This window comes from Mastacembelus armatus, chromosome 1 (genome assembly GCF_900324485.2).
Source record: "Mastacembelus armatus chromosome 1, fMasArm1.2, whole genome shotgun sequence".
In the NCBI taxonomy this organism is placed as follows: Eukaryota; Metazoa; Chordata; class Actinopteri; order Synbranchiformes; family Mastacembelidae; genus Mastacembelus; species Mastacembelus armatus.
In genome coordinates this window covers 18654206-18670290 of record NC_046633.1, presented here as the reverse complement: position 1 = coordinate 18670290, position 16085 = coordinate 18654206, and the positions used below count along the sequence as shown (strand labels likewise).

The window sequence follows — 16085 nt, the reverse complement described above, 5'->3', positions numbered from 1 at the left end:
TGTTTGCCTACCCACAGAAATTAACTCGAACCAATAATGCTCCATGTCCAACTTTTTTTCAGATTTTCCATGGCGCACCTTAAAAATGTACACATCGCAGTGTCTGTTAAGCACAAATACAAATATTTAAGCCACTGTCGTTCTGTATTAACAGTTAAAACGAGTGAACTTTAGGCGTCAAAGCCAAAGCACTCTAAAATGCTACTAAGTGGTACATGCAGTACAACTGAGCTATTTTTTATATTGTCTGAATCATTTAAAAATGATCCAAACTGTATAAATTTCAAAACTGTTCTATATTTCTGAATTTAGTACAATATTCTGTAACAAATGTGTGAAACTAACAGTTGCTCTGTTTTTATGAAATCATAAGAATTATGGACATATTTTTTGTCATTGTGGGTATTATTTTTTTCTGTTGAGAACAGATTTCAGATCTTTTGAGACTTATCCTGAAGTTGTGTGAAGGGTACATTTGACTAACAATACTGTAGTTCATTTGTTAATGCCATCAGGGGCATCTTGCCAAAGACACTTACTCTTCATCAGAGTGTGTGAGGTGATTTTGCACATATTCTTTGAATGTTCTGATCATAAGCCATTTATTCCAACTACAAGATGGATGTTCAATAAATATACTCTTTGAAACTGAAGCTGAATGTTGTGTCTTTGTGGTGTTGTCAGTGCAAAGCTCGGCTGCCTTGGCTGAGGGGAGGTTGTTTATTGCCCGTACCAGGTGTGCTTCCAAGCAGTGAATGACAGGGTGTGCTGTTGACCAGGAAGTGAGCTGTAAACTGTGGTTATTGATTATTAATGAAAACGCAGACTACAGCACAAACCTGTCCTCTACAGATCGTGGACTTTGTCAGTACTAGTGATGATGGCTGGAGAAGGCAGGTAAGAATCTTAAACCATACCATATCACCTAATTTTTGTGGGTTAGCGCTAGATTCCAAGCCTCGGGTGTATCGGGAAACTGTTCTACTGTCCCTTAATGTGTACCAAAACAACCCTTCAACGTAAACCCTAACCAGTCGTGTTTTACGACCTTTAACCTGACCCCAATCTTACGGTTACCGCTGCCTACTCCCCAGCTTTGGGATCTAGCTTAACGTTTACCCGTTTTTCATATAGTTAGCCCTAGAAATAGAGCGAGTGCTATGTGTCAACTTTGAAACTTAATTCACAGCTAATGTTAATGTGAAACGGCGTCTAATATTTTATTATACAGTTGGTTAAATTACGTAACATTACATACAGAAGTACATAGAGCCTTTTACATGTGAAATACAACTTTATATATGCTGTATCTAGCTAATGTAAACAGTATGCTCCGCTAGCAGTGCAAGGACAGCTAGGCTAACTACGTGCTGTAACGTTAGCTAGCTAATTATTATCTACTTCTTTTTAAGTCTGGCTGCAAAGGGCTTCGTTGATAGCTCCGTTCACGCGGACGTCAAGGTAATATAACGTGTCTTTCATGATACTCTACATGCTGGTATAAGCTGCTTTCATTAGCTATTTTTTTTCAGCGATTTATTTCAGTCTTGACGACCCTAAAAACAACTTTGGGTCAGTGTTTACCTTGCGTACTGTTGACAACCCACATTGTGAAGAGTAGCGACCTTTGCTAGCTTGTTTCTGGTTCAACAGGATTATTATGGGAAGGTGCTGAAGAAAACCTCAGACCTGAAGAGCAATGCATGTGTGGCTCCCACCAAGCCCGTCCCTGCCTTCATAAGCCAGGCTGTGAAGAAGGTGCACCCTGAAGTCAGCGCCAGGTTAGCAGGCTGTTGTTGCACTCTGCTCTTGCATTCAGGCTGCTACCAAGTGAAACACAGACATGTACAAAGTATTTGCTTCTAATTCAGATACTATGGGTGTGGTTTGGTGATGCCAGAGTGCCTGGAGGGCTGCTCCATACTTGACCTGGGCAGTGGAAGTGGAAGAGACTGCTACATACTAAGTCAGCTGGTGGGTGAGAAGGGCCATGTCACTGGCATTGACATGACTGAGGACCAGGTACTGTACATCAGCATGGCAATATGACTCACTGATACATACACTACATATCAGTGCATGGTTATACTCAGCAAGCAAATTAAGCTTCAAATGCAACGAAACATATACTCTTTACACAAAGAACTGCACAAAGTCTGCCCAAAATCAAATGTGCACTAAACAGAAAGAGTTTATAATCTGTGCTCTCTCCTAGCTTGAAGTGGCCAGGACTTACACAGACTACCACATGCAAGAGTTTGGCTACAAGAAGCCCAATGTTTGTTTTATTCAGGGCTACATTGAGGCATTAACAGAGGCAGGTCTGGAAAATAACTCATTTGACATTATCATGTAAGACTTTTCTCGACTCTCTTTCTCTGTTGGTTTCAGATTTTAATTACATGTAGCGAAAATATGTTGAAGTGTTGATTTTCTGCCATTAGTTCCAACTGTGTGGTGAACCTCTCTCCAGACAAGAGGCGAGTCCTGACTGAAGCCTACAGAGTACTGAAGGTATGCTGCTTTGGACTTAGCTTTGGCTTCACTCTTTAATCAAATCTCACAAATCATAACAGGAAAATCTGTTTAATTAGAAAGTTAATCTGTGAGTCTTAGTTTGCATTAATATTCACCACATATACTGCTGTTTATCCTTAGGATGGTGGTGAGCTGTACTTCAGCGACATCTACAGCAGTGGAAAACTAACAGAGGAAATTAAAAAACACAAAGTGCTATGGGGTGCATCAGAGTAATATCCTACTACCATGAAAAAAATCACAGACACCTCAATATCCAGAATATCGCTGTGGTTTGTCTTGGCAGGCGAGTGTCTTGGTGGAGCACTCTGGTGGAAGGATCTGCTGCAACTGGCTGAGGAAGTGGGCTTCAGCCCCCCACGGCTAGTCACGGCCAGCATCATCACCGTGGACAACAAAGAACTGCAGGACATTCTAGGTTTTTAATTAATTCTAGCACTCAAGACAGTATAGGTTCTTATGTTCTAGGTTGACACTGATGCATTTATTAATTCTCTCTTACATCTTCTGGCAACACAGGTCTCTTCAAGTTTGTCTCTGCCACATACCGCCTCTTTAAGGTCCCTAAAGGCAGCACCAAGCCCTGTCAGGTCATGTATAATGGAAACATTACTGGAGCAGAGGACAGTTTCCACTTTGACTGTCAGTACACGTTCAAGGTCTGCCAATTCTGCAATGCAAAATCAGGCTGGTGAATGTACACATGCACTGTATGTTAAATGGTGTCAAATGTCTTTTACAGGTTGATGAAGTGGTTGAGGTGGATGGAGAGGTGGCCAGCATCCTAACTCATTCCAGATTTATGGAGGAATTCACTTTCCAGCCACCTGGAGGCCCCCGTGGACCCTGTGGAGTCAAAGCTAAGGTCAATGCCACTACTAAATTTGTAAATGTGAAAATGAAACAATGAACTCAGTGTCTCATTTTTTCTTTGGGCACTAGAGGTCAGTGGTATTTGTGATATCAGTTTAAAGTGTGTGACACACCCAGAGAGGCCAGAGTTGTACATACTCACACATCAGGACACATGCTGCTTGTTCTTGCACGCACACTCAAATACCCACTCAAACATACATGTGCACACGTCCACGCACACAAGGTCAAGCAGCTGTCTTGGAGTCATAACCAGACGGGGGAGTCATGCTGGGGAACCTTGAACAGGGAGGAATGTTCTCCTCACAGCTAATGGAATGCCATCTTATCGTTGTCGTTTTATGCACACACTCACACATGCATCTTAAGACGCCGTTCTTTTTCAATGACTGCCCTAATCATTTCATTACTTTTGACACTACCATTCTACTACTGAGGGATTTCCTTTAATATTCCTTGTGTGGAGCAAAGAAGCAAATAGAAAATCTCAGTGATTTAATAAAATCTGATCCATGGTTTTAACCTTTGGACTGATGCGCTGAAGTGAAATCGTCCAAGATACTCCAATCAACGTGCTAGGGAGTGATAATGGCAATAAAAAGCCTTTGGTCTTGTTCTTGAAAGCACAGCTACTGTGGAATGCTGATTTAATGAACAACCAGTGCCTGATAAAAAGAGACACTGACCTGTACACCAGGAGTGAACATTCGTTTTTAACAGCTGAGTGTACGTGAGCTTATGTTCTGCACTGTCACAGAATGTTCAGCATCTTAATTGATGTTTCCTCTTAGAGAAAATGAAAATCTAAGAGCACACTTTTTAAACTTATCTAGATTTCTTACAAATATTTTGCAAGAAATTCAGTTATTAATGCTTAAATCAGAGTGGACACACATAATGATTTCTACTTCATTGAACTGTTAATACAGACAGGCATTGTGGATCCTTTCGAGTTGGTCCTTCAGCTGGAGAAACAAAGTCCAGGTTCAGCCACAGGGGGATGCTGCAGCACACGGTCTCCTGCCTGCTGCAAGTGATGGTGGGAATGTCACATTCAGAAACAGAGCCATCATGACATAGTTGATGCATAATGACAGTAGTTCAAGGGTACTGGTTTATGCCTTATACTGTGTTGTGCATGTCTTATTAACATTTAAAATGAGATTTCAGTAATTGAAATTAATTCCTACTTCCACATAAACATGTGTCTTATTTGTGTTCCATGCACACTTAGCAATTTATTTTCTCCACTTCTGAAGCTATATGGACTATTTTTAGTCGTAAAAAATAACTTTGCATCAAGGCAAAATGTAAATATCCAGAACTGAAAACTTTAAAACAGTATTGGGAATTGCAAAATACCTTCATGACTCAGTCTCACAACTTATTTTTCCATGGGTCTTCATTGCTAGACATCCAAATCTCTTTTGCCTGTGCAGCTTTACAACTTCACCTGGACTTTTGGACATTTGCCTTAACAATTGAGGGTAGTTTATAGTAGGTTTTGTAATCCCTGTACTATTATAGTATCAATAATATTTTCATTGGGTTTGCATGACTGAATTTTGTCACAGTGTTCTAATTATTATTTAATTATTATTATCATAGCGATAATATGTGTTTATTTTGGTTGTAAGATAATAAATGTGTTAAATGTTTTCTCAATTTGATTTTTACACTATACTACTATATAGTGGTTTTTTTTTACACCAGTACTGTATAAAGTGCTTCTAAGCTAGGAACAATTGCAGAGATGAATGGAAAATGCATATTTAATTTGAAATAGGTCTTTAGTATCAGAAACTGATCAACAGACACTGCCATTGGAGCTATAAAATGCATGGCCATCCTTCTAAATGTAAAAATAAATCTGAGAGATCAAAGATGATTAAGGGCACAGTAAAAGCACACATACTGTATGTAACATAAAATTTTTTTGGGGGGGGGGGGTGAATAATGCTTTTGGGCTTCTTAAAGTGTTAATAATAAAACAGTAAGAGAACAAAATGGATTTGTTAGTTGGGCTGATTATAAGCCACCCAAATCCAAGTTATGTCTCTAACTTGTGATGAGGGTTAAGGGAAGTAGTAGTAGTACTTTTATTATAGGATGTGACATTTTGAGGTGTCACTGTTTGGGAAGCATAGCTCTAGAGAACAGAGTTTTGAGTCACTGTAGGGGAATGAATACATAAAATCTCTAAACACTAGAATGTAATGCAAAACCAATAAATCAATGAAAATGACCATGCAGGTGAATTAGCACGTCTAACACTCTCAGGATAAGTACAACAGCTATGCTGCATTGTAGTGCAAATGGTGTGTGTCCATCCCGCGGAAAATGTCAAAGTATAATGCATTTTAACTCTGTACATAATCTCCTGTTGTAAAATATATGATTTAAAAAGTCACGAGTAGATTCCTGTCTCTTTACATGAGGTGCACTTGTTTTGGAATTTGATTCGTCAAGGAGGCTGCGGACAGCCCGCCCCCTGGTCAGCGGTCCCTCCTGATTGGTCACCGCGGTCGGCCGTCTCGGGGACATCAGGGGAGGCACGAGTTGGCCCAAAAGCCTGCGCTCGCGAGTCGTCAGTGTCGGACACGTAGTGGGAACGAGCAGGTCCCGATGCACAAGTCACGGCAACCGACGGCGGAGATGAAGGCGGACTCCGACTGGCTCTGATTTTTAAAAGCCCTTTTCATTCAGGAGGTTGGTTGCCAAATGGTTATCAATATGGCAGAGCCGTTATCCCAGGCACCCACCGTTGCAAAAATGGCGTCACTTAACCGGGTCCGAGCTTTGGCGATGATTTTCTTAACTGTCACTGGCTGTTGTGTCACCCCGACAAGTGGCAAGGAAGGGTCCGAGGAGACCGTCATCATAGGGCTCCGACTGGAGGACACGGACGACATTTCCTTCATGGATAAGGGCTACCTGCGGGTGAGTGAGCGGACTCGGGTGAAATTAAGAGTGTACGGGCAGAACATCAACAACGAGACCTGGTCCAAAATTGCTTTCACGGAACATGAGCGGAGCCGAGTGGTAGGGAGCCTTGACAGCTCCTCTGGGGATAACCAGAGCCAGGAGGACTCGTCCGGCTTGCATCCCTGCGGTATTAGGACTTCGGATATAATTATATTACCCAACATCATTCTGAATCGAAAGACGTCGGGAATAGTTGAAATTGAGGTCAAACCTCTGCGAAAGACGGAGAGGAGTAAAGCGTATTACCTTTGCATCGCCACCTCCACACCGGCCGTGGCGGGAATGCACGACCCGTGGACGGAGAACACCTGGATCTACCACGATGGGGATGACACCAAAGTGATAGTGGTGGAGGAGAAAAAGTTTCTGTTGCCTTTCTGGCTCCAGGTCATCTTCATCTCCATGTTGCTTTGCTTGTCGGGTATGTTCAGCGGGTTGAACCTGGGGCTCATGGCTCTGGATCCCATGGAGCTCCAGATAGTCCAGAACTGCGGCACGGAAAGGGAGAAGAATTACGCCAAAAAAATAGAGCCGGTCCGGAGCCAAGGGAATTACTTGCTTTGTTCGCTTCTGCTGGGGAACGTGTTGGTGAACACCACACTGACCATCCTACTGGATGATATCGCCGGTTCGGGCTTGATTGCGGTGGTGATGTCCACCATTGGAATAGTTATTTTTGGAGAAATCGTGCCCCAGGCCATCTGCTCAAGACACGGCCTCGCGGTCGGTGCCAACACCATATTCCTCACCAAGTTCTTCATGCTGCTCACCTTCCCCGCTTCCTACCCTGTGAGCAAGCTTCTGGACTACCTGCTCGGACAGGAGATAGGAACCGTGTACAACCGGGAGAAGCTTCTGGAGATGCTGCGCGTCACGGACCCCTATAACGACCTGGTGAAGGAGGAGCTGAACATCATCCAGGGCGCGCTGGAGCTCAGGACTAAGACCGTGGAGGACGTGATGACGCCGCTGAGAGATTGCTTCATGATCCCCGGGGATGCCATCCTCGACTTTAACACCATGTCCGAGATCATGAAGAGCGGCTACACGCGAATCCCAGTCTTCGAGGGAGAAAGGTCCAACATAGCGGATCTGCTCTTCGTCAAGGACCTGGCCTTTGTGGATCCGGACGATTGCACCCCGCTCAAAACCATCACGAAGTTTTACAGCCACCCGTTGCATTTTGTGTTCAATGACACCAAACTGGATGCAATGCTGGAGGAGTTTAAAAAAGGTGAGCGCTCCAGCTATACTTTGTTAGTGTGAACAGACTAATTCTGATGTAAACTGAAAAGCCTGCGAGATAAAAGTGTCTCTCTTGACCCTCAAGTGACAAAGGTCGTTGAACAAGCAGGCTAGATTATCACCTGTCCACCCTCCCCCCTGTGGAAGAAGAATAGTCCTATGGGTTATGTAACAGCATATGTCAGGTATTATAATACTACAAGCGGCTTTTTCCTTCAGTCTACACTTTATCAAAACAGGTAAAACTGTGAATCCAAAAATGTCTAAAACTTGATTTTCAGGAATACAAGAGAGGAGGAGGATAGTTCTTGCCCCCCTACCAGATTTCACAAGAAATTCCAGATACTGAGGGAAATAGAGGAGGAGGAGAGTGGTTGTTTTGGCACTTCTTATCAGGCCTGCCTCACAAAGCACTGAATCAGCCACATTAGTATCTAGATGCACTTGCCCCAGTCTCACTGGTCACTTCCTGCAAGGAGGAAGAGGTGTTCTTATCTTTAACCATCGCTTCCACTGAATGTTAACTTTCACACAGTCTCTCTCTCTCTCTCTCTCTCTCTCTCTCCCCCCCCCCCCCCCTCTTGTCCTGCTTTTCATCTTGCTTTCCTCCTCTTACCTTTCTCTCATTCATTCAACTTTTTTTTTAAACTCTCTCCCCCTCTTCTCCACCTTTCTCTCTCTGATTTGTGAATGCATTAGGGCAATGTGGGAATGGTGCAGCGGCAGTGCTGAGGTTATCAGGTGGGGGCATCTTGTTTGAGAACCTGCTTAAATCCCTCTCCACCAGTCTTGTGCTTGCCTCTAAGTGATGGTGGCGATAACTCCTTTTGTCCAGTCCGGGAATGCAGTCGTGTGGATAATGAATAACAGCCTCTAACACCCTCTATAGCCCCGCATGTGTTGTGTGTGTGCATGGGTTTTGAGAAAGTTTACCTCACCCATGGTTTGCCCGATGTTTTGCCTAGCCATCACCGTCCCACCCTCTCTTGTTGACGGCATTATTCTTATCAGCATTTAAATTTTGTATAAGTCTCCTTTGAATTTATGTACGAAGAAGCAGCTATAGGAGTGATACACAGCTTACCTTTTGTAGAAGCTCATTTATCAGTATTTAAAAAGTGAAAAAGCATGATTGATGCATTGCGTGCTCATTGGAATATTCACTTTACTTTAAGAGGATTAGCTTGGGAGGATAGAACAAATCACTGGGCTCTATTACCAGAAATTAGATGTAGTTTTTCATGCCAAATTAGCATTGCATAATATACTAGCTGGGGGGGTGTTTGTTTGTTTTCATCACAGCTGACTATTTACAGACAGGCACTACTTTTCTAAGTAAGGGCAAGTGCAACAGAGGAAGTGTTACTTTATTATATTATTACAATAACAATGTTACAGAATAAGACCTCTATAGTATCTCTTGCTTTATTTTTACTATACATTTCTTTAATGTTGGACTTGTAAGCACTTCAACTGTTTGTTGGTCTATTTGTAACTGTGTTTGTGTGTGTGAACCCAATAAACCTAATATAGGTGGGTTATGGAGTGCTGCTCAGACAAAACTAGCACTATGAAGGCGAAACCTTGGACAATGAGAAATTATATTGCACATATTTGCGTAATCATTGACAACAGTCGACTGTAGATGTTTATCATTTGTTTTGTCCATAAATCACTCACGATACCTTGTCAGTTCACTGCAGTTCATTTGGTGTCCTTAGGGGTACATCTGTTTACTCAAGTTGGTGGCATTCTGAGAATTTTCTTTCCTACTGCTAAAAGACAAACGCATGATAAATTCACATGATAATTCATACTTTGTCATATAGGATCATTTGTGGTGTGTAGTGGCGGAGGGAGAATGTTTCTGCAGCTGGCCCTGTGCCAGAGGGAATTCGCCTTCAGCGTCTCATGTAAGTCATAAGCAACTGTTGTAGGGAGGGCTGCGGGGTCAAAGTTTCCGTCAATCTGGCTCTGTTCACAGCGCACACTCAGTTCAAAGTGCTTTGTATTGTAAGTCAGTGTTAATTAATTTGATGCCTCTTGCAGAGCCGCATAGTCGACTGAAATCTGTTACAGAAACAAAACGCACACGTGTTGTTCATATTAGAGACTGTGTTGGAGCAGCTGGAGTTGTAGCTTTGTATTGCACCTGAACTTTCTAACATGCTGGATTCTCTGTGCAATTCAGTAGGAGATTTTTTTGCTCACATCCTCAGCTTTATTACATGACATAACTTACTGTCATATTCATTAAGGTTCACAGTTTTCTCAGAAAGAAAGAACAGAAAGGAAATTTTTAAAGAAGCTTGTTTAAAGGACAGCTCTTGATCCCTATTGTGTGCCCATTCTTATTTTTTTTACCCTGCTTAACCCAGGCCCTAGGTCATGGGTTACAGTTGGATTCATGCCGGAGCTATTTAATTCAGGCAGACACCCTTCTGGAAACTTCTGACCCCCTGCGTTAATTGCTCTTGGTGTGCGATTGCAACAATTACTGTCATCCAGGGGGCTGCTTGTCAAACTGCAGGTTTACCAGTTAATGAGTGGGTCTGTGTGTGCCATTTAGGACCAAACCAAGTACTGGTAGCTGAATCAGAAACAGGAATTTAGCTCCCCATTTGACTTGACTTGAGGTTATGTCTGATATTCCTGAAAGTGAAAGTTACTGAGTCACTCACATGCAGTGCAACCAGCATTATAAGAGGAGGAAGGCATCTACTGTGTGAATTTTTGGAGTGCTCGACTCACGTTATGCGCATGTATGCCTCACACACCGTGCTTTTCGCCCCTGGGGAAGGCAGGCCACTCACCTAACTTGTATATAAGAGTCTAGAGGGCGACCAGGACTTGATCCAATAGAAACAAGGACAACCTTTTCTGCCTTACTATAATAGACACAAATAGATTGTTTGTCTTATCTCTAACTGGTAAACCATATGTGTACATTAATATTCCTATTCCACCGCTGGTCAGTGATGAACATATTGTTAAAAGTACTCCCTACTCATCTGAAAACCAGAATATCCTAGTAGTAAATGCCCAAAATTATATTCAGCTAGTGTGTCATAGCACAGGGTATATATACTCTCACAGTCTTGAGTGTAAAATCCCCAGTGTAAAAGAGCCTACATGAGGCCTGGCACGTCTTGAACTAGTTCCCCCGATTGGTGTAATATAGGCCAATCTATGCTTAATTCAGATTCAACGGTCTTCGCGGTCTTGTTGCTCAGTAGTTTGCCTTAAAGTGAAACAAATTTTTTTTTTCCTCAGTTGGCTTTGTTGAAATACTGACAGCAGTTTTCTGTTTTGCTTCAAATGGTTTTATTCTTTCTGGGTGTTTGTGTGGAGCGTATCATAGCAAATGTCTAGAAAGCGTGTTGGAGTGTTTGCCTAGTAACCCTTGGTGCTAACGCTGCAGCAAGTGCTGGGATTAAATGGCATCGTGTTGGTAAGAACACTTAATGTTTCCTGATGAGGGACACCCCTTTGAACTCAGCGAGCCTTCTCTTGCCAGCGTTCACTTTATCAGCACTAATTACCTTGAATCAAAGGTTCTGTGCATTTCACTATACTTTGTACAGGAGACAACATTAGTAGTAGTTGGTTTGCATTGTTTATGCTGTTTAAAATCATAAATAATTTACACCACTACCACCACTTTTTGTAAAGCATAGTTTTGCAGACTTGTACAAACTTTGTGGAAGTCCTGTGATGAACCAGCATAGTGAAACTGTGACTGTATTCATGTCACACAGAGCTCGAATGCTCTTTACTGCTGCTGAGTTGGATAATTCTTTGTGGGTTTATCACTATAAGTGAATTGTTGCACATTAAACACGGTATGGATTCTTTATATAATAATGTTGGTTAGTACAGCTTTAAAGATGTTTTAACAAACAGAATTTCTGACTGATTTTTTCAACTGTAAAAACCACAAATCAAATCAACCCTTTTAAACCAAATGACCTATTCACAACACCTACATTTGCTCATTGTTTGGCTTCTTGGTTTGATTTTGACGAAAACATAACTTAGTGTCCGTGAATGCACAGCAAAGAAAGTTTCCAAACACTCCTAGCAGTGGTCAGCACCACAATAACACAGTTCTACCATATGCCAGAGGTATTGTCATGTTTCCTGTTAGATTTTGACAAGCAAGTTCAGTCTGTACAAATTGATTGACATATAAATGAATGGTGGACTTGTAGGTAGGAAATCTATTTAACACAGCAGCCTTTATGAACTTCTTAGCAGTAAAATAATGCTATTTTTTGTTACTGTAGTAGGTATATAGGAACATTCATACAAAAATGTTTTATGATTTTATGATTGACTTTTGTTGTTGTATTAAAAAGACTTGGCCTACATTCTTCAGATTCTAGTACAACATGGAGTAGGCTTTTAAGACCTGATTAGTACAACAGTTAAGGAGTGTGAATCTAGGCACGGGGCATTCCCAAAGCCTGTCTGATCTGGCATTATGACTCCTCTTTACATTTATTTTCTTCCTGGCACCCCTTACTACAAATGTAACTCACAAACACCAGAGCAGTCTGTCTGCAACGGTCCTGATTTATCATTCAGTCTGATGTATTATAAGGTCAAAAACCACTGGCAAACCACTCTTCCACCAATAAAAGGTTCTACAGAAAATAGAACAATCACAACAATGTCCCTGCTGCCTTGAAGACAACATCACTTTGAAGAGCAAAATCTGTGGATTTCTTTTGATCCAAGCCTCTTGTCCTCTTGCCTCTGTAAGGCAGATTTATTTGTATCTAACAATGATGCTTATTGTGGAAGGGCAATGGGCGGTTATCATTGACTACTAAGATAAAGCCAGTTAAGAAGAAATCCCGTATTGTACCAAGGAAGTGAGCAGGATCAATCTGAGATGCTTAATACAGTCTGGTTTCTTCCACAGAAATCCTTAACAGTATCATGTATTGTTTCAAGAGATGAAAATATCTATATTTAAAGGGTGCTTTTCTTTTTTTCCTTTTTACTTCAACACAGTTGTGCATGTCAGTTCACATCATTTTCTTCCTAATAACCTGACCGTACCCTCATTAGTGACTCATTTCATTTCTGGTAGCCTCTGATGATGGCTGTTCCTTAAGGAAGGCTTTGAGAGTTTTGTGTTGTGGATGTAGTTAAGGAGGTGAGTCTGCTTCCAGCACATGTTGCCTAGGATCTGTAGCCACGCACTACTGAGCAAAATTTGTTATTATGCAATCGAGAATGCAACCACCCCCACGCTCCTTTTATTAGGCTGTTTCCCAAAACATCACACTGGACCTGTTTATGAAGGAGCAAGACGTTAACAGAGTTTTTAAACTTTATAAGTGATTACATAGATACACTGTTATAATAACAGCTAAAGTGTGGTGTATGTTTCAAGGCTTTTTGAGTTCTTTAATCAGTTTTTTTTTTTAAATGTATATTGATTGCATTGCAGACAGCTTCATTAGTTTTATGATTTAATGGTTTTTGGGAGACTGATCTTGAGTGTTGATTTAATGGTCTGAGGTAATTTCATAGCAGATCTTATTACTCTAAAGAGAAATCCAATTAAGAATGCAATGAATTTTATTGATGACCATTCAATCTGTCAAGATCAAACTTTCTCTACCAAAGCTAAAATCTAGAAAAACAAGAACTGTCTGTAACATAATCAAGATGAGACCGATTAAAGATGCTCACTTGGCATTTAATGGCAGATCTTGTCTATGTATTTCCCGTCTCTCTAGTCCTTAGTACAAGACTATATTCTTTTTGTCTCTAATTAGAGGAAACGTCATAGACATGTTTGTTTTCAGTGTAGTTATGCGTTTGATATTATCTTGGTAATTTGGGTGTTGTGCATTATATCATTCTTAAGAAATGAAGGGAAATTGCTGCAATTAGTGTCACTGTATGATGATTAGGTGGAGGAGATGAATGATGATGATGGTGATCACTGTGTTGCAAAGGTTGAAACGTGCTAATTTGTAAAGCTGCCTCTAAACTTGCTGTGAAAATCAGGCCCATTTTGCTGACAGTGTTTCACATTGCTTGAGTTATTGAGCTCCAGAAGTATAATACTGTAATGAAACAAGAACACAGTGATACTTTTCTTAATGAAAGCCATAAACATTGATTAAATGGCATCTCATTAACATCTTGTGTTACTGTGATGTACAATACAGCTGCTCCCAGCTGCTATCAAACACACTGTATCAAGTACTGCATACAGCTGCTGGTATTTCACTTGTTTTTCAAACCAGACACCTCCATTTCCTCTCACAGTTATTCTGCATTTGCATTTATATGTATGTGCACTCGACTATATCTATATCTACATTACGTCTAAGTCTTGAGCAAAAAGAAAAATAAGGCCCATTCAGGCTGTGCCTCAGAGAGGGACAGAAAGCCCTCCAGCTTGGTCAGCCTAGTAACCAGGCTCTGTGCAGCACACTCAGGGAAGCAGAGCCACTTGCTTGTGCAGCAAGTCCCATCCCCCTCCTCCCGCATTCCCTCTCTCCCTCTTCTCTTCATATTGTCCTCTTGCCCATTTCCCTCAGTGTTATAAATTACAAACGACACAAACCTCCAGGCCTAATGCCCTGCTGTGGACGCCTTCCAAGCTGCACTTTTTGGAGAGCCAAGAGGCTGGCTTCATTGATAACACCGGGCACACTGTCCGTCTCTCCATTTGCTGGCAGGAGGAAAAGCCCAAGACGGGCCCTTCACAGGCCCAAAAGACACCAGCGCTTTTCACAATCAGCTGATGGAGCCTACTTTTCCGAAGACTTCAGCTGTGGTAGTGTTTTATTTTAGCTGGCAATGTAAAACCCTTAAAAAATATATAAACAAAAGGGTTAGGCATATATTTACTCTTCCAGGCTTCCTTATTGTTAATTATTAAACTAATCAAAATCATTTTTGGGGACCTCTGGAAAATTCTCACACCATAGTTATGGCTACTGAGAAATTGGCAGTCCTAAGTGTTTATTAGCAAAAGCTAATGGGCCATGAAGTTTCATTATCATAAGTGCATGGGACCGTTTTAAGGCTTCACACTGACAAAGTGATATTAAAAGGACAATCCACCAAAAATAGACCCCAGCTGAAAACTAAAAATGCTCCATATTACAACTAGTTACCCTGCATCACAGCTTTCAGTTAACTTTCATTTTTTACAAAATAATAGAGCAAACAAAGTATATATTAATATGATAAATAACTTCACTGAATACTATAGGGTCACTCCTTCTTTCAAAATAAATAAAAACTATGGGTTACCAATTAAAATTTAAACCAAACAGACTCCTCGTTAAATTGACTCAATTCAGATTATTTTCTCACGTGACAGAGAGACGACATGTGTTATCTTAAGTATAAGTAACATAGAAAAAGCAGTTAGATTTCATTGTTTTGAGATCATTTTTGTGCTATATCCATACACAGAAATACCCTGGATAGAAACCAGATATCTCTTTATCTAATTATTCTCTAAATGCATAGATGCATTTTCAGGTCACCCATTTACAGTACCTTAGTGCACCTGTGCTTTTTCCCTCTATGTTGTCTCCTAACTAAGAGCAAAGTGGGGGACTGCTACTAGACCCCCACTATGGGCTGCAGGCCCCTGGCACTGCTATAGTGGCCTATCCAGACCCACATCCAGCCTCCATGCCTTTAATTATTATTCAACACAGGTGTTGATTTGGACGTCACTGTTTACAGGAATAGCATCTGATTTTTTTAACGTGTGATTTTATGAGTAATGGTTAATTAGTAATCAGTGGGAAGTAAAAGCTGAGAAAAACCGTGTTTATGGCCATTTGAGTGCTACAGGGTCAAGACCTTAATTGTTTGAGAAGAATCATTTCCGATCCTTTCCAGGAACACCATGTGATGCTGATCGACACTCTTTGCTCAAGGCTGCTCAGATGTTTCCACTGTTGCACTGTGGCAGGATTTTAATTAACACTTAACTTAGATGGACAAATAGATGAGCTTGTAATAATCATTAATCATTGCTATAAGGTTGGATATGTGTTGATTCTGACAAAATATTAATTAATAATAGTTCTTTAAACTACAATTTAACTACTAACTTACCATGTTAGTTGAAATGTTATATATTGTTATTATATTGTTAGTATGCTCTTAAATGGGTTTTTAAAGGTAAAACATAAATCAGTTTCACATCAGTAAATCTAGTCATCCACACCATAAAAAATGAAAAAACAAATTATATAATTGTTATGTGTAGCAACCTTATTCTGTGTGGATGAATAATGTAACAAAAACTTTAAGGAAAATAACATAAGGATGCAGGATGTTCTTTCAGGTTTTATGTTTTCTCCAACAACACACATTCACAAAGCTTACTGCACAAAGCACAGAGCTTTTTTATGGAGTACTTAGCTCATTGTAGCTTTAAGGATTTCGCC

The 16085-nt window shown here is 40.9% G+C and overlaps 2 protein-coding genes across 4 annotated transcripts in view; both read left to right on the top strand.

Annotated features, from left to right (window-relative positions):
• Positions 1 to 754: 754 nt before the first annotated feature.
• On the top strand, positions 755 to 5821 carry as3mt (arsenite methyltransferase). 3 transcript variants are annotated; one of them, XM_026304038.2, is made up of 11 exons: positions 762 to 897; positions 1413 to 1461; positions 1654 to 1781; positions 1872 to 2022; positions 2216 to 2352; positions 2445 to 2514; positions 2659 to 2740; positions 2825 to 2956; positions 3058 to 3197; positions 3281 to 3403; positions 4341 to 5069. In XM_026304038.2, the coding sequence occupies exons 1-11, from the start codon at positions 878 to 880 to the stop codon at positions 4446 to 4448; spliced, it is 1140 nt and encodes a 379-aa protein (XP_026159823.1). In that variant the 5' UTR covers positions 762 to 877; the 3' UTR covers positions 4449 to 5069. The 3 variants fall into 3 exon arrangements, with proteins under 3 accessions (XP_026159824.1, XP_026159822.1, XP_026159823.1); XM_026304039.2 differs by lacking the exon at positions 1413 to 1461 and having other exon boundaries at positions 755 to 897; positions 2659 to 2665; positions 4341 to 5821; XM_026304037.2 differs by lacking the exon at positions 1413 to 1461 and having other exon boundaries at positions 756 to 897; positions 4341 to 5821.
• A 23-nt stretch (positions 5822 to 5844) lies between these two features.
• Positions 5845 to 16085, top strand: part of cnnm2b (cyclin and CBS domain divalent metal cation transport mediator 2b) — a 29461-nt gene continuing 19220 nt past the window's right edge. The window contains 3 exon segments of the mRNA XM_026304048.1: positions 5845 to 5991; positions 5994 to 6128; positions 6130 to 7630. Of these exon segments, the coding sequence (XP_026159833.1) occupies positions 5845 to 5991; positions 5994 to 6128; positions 6130 to 7630 (1783 nt within the window).

Coding starts and splice junctions, on each gene's coding strand:
- as3mt (XM_026304037.2), top strand. CDS start 814: ATGAAAACGCAGACTACAGCACAAACCTGTCCTCTACAGATCGTGGAC. Junction 2,023..2,215: donor TTGACATGACTGAGGACCAG/GTACTGTACATC, acceptor GCTCTCTCCTAG/CTTGAAGTGGCCAGGACTTA. Junction 2,515..2,658: donor AAGCCTACAGAGTACTGAAG/GTATGCTGCTTT, acceptor GTTTATCCTTAG/GATGGTGGTGAGCTGTACTT.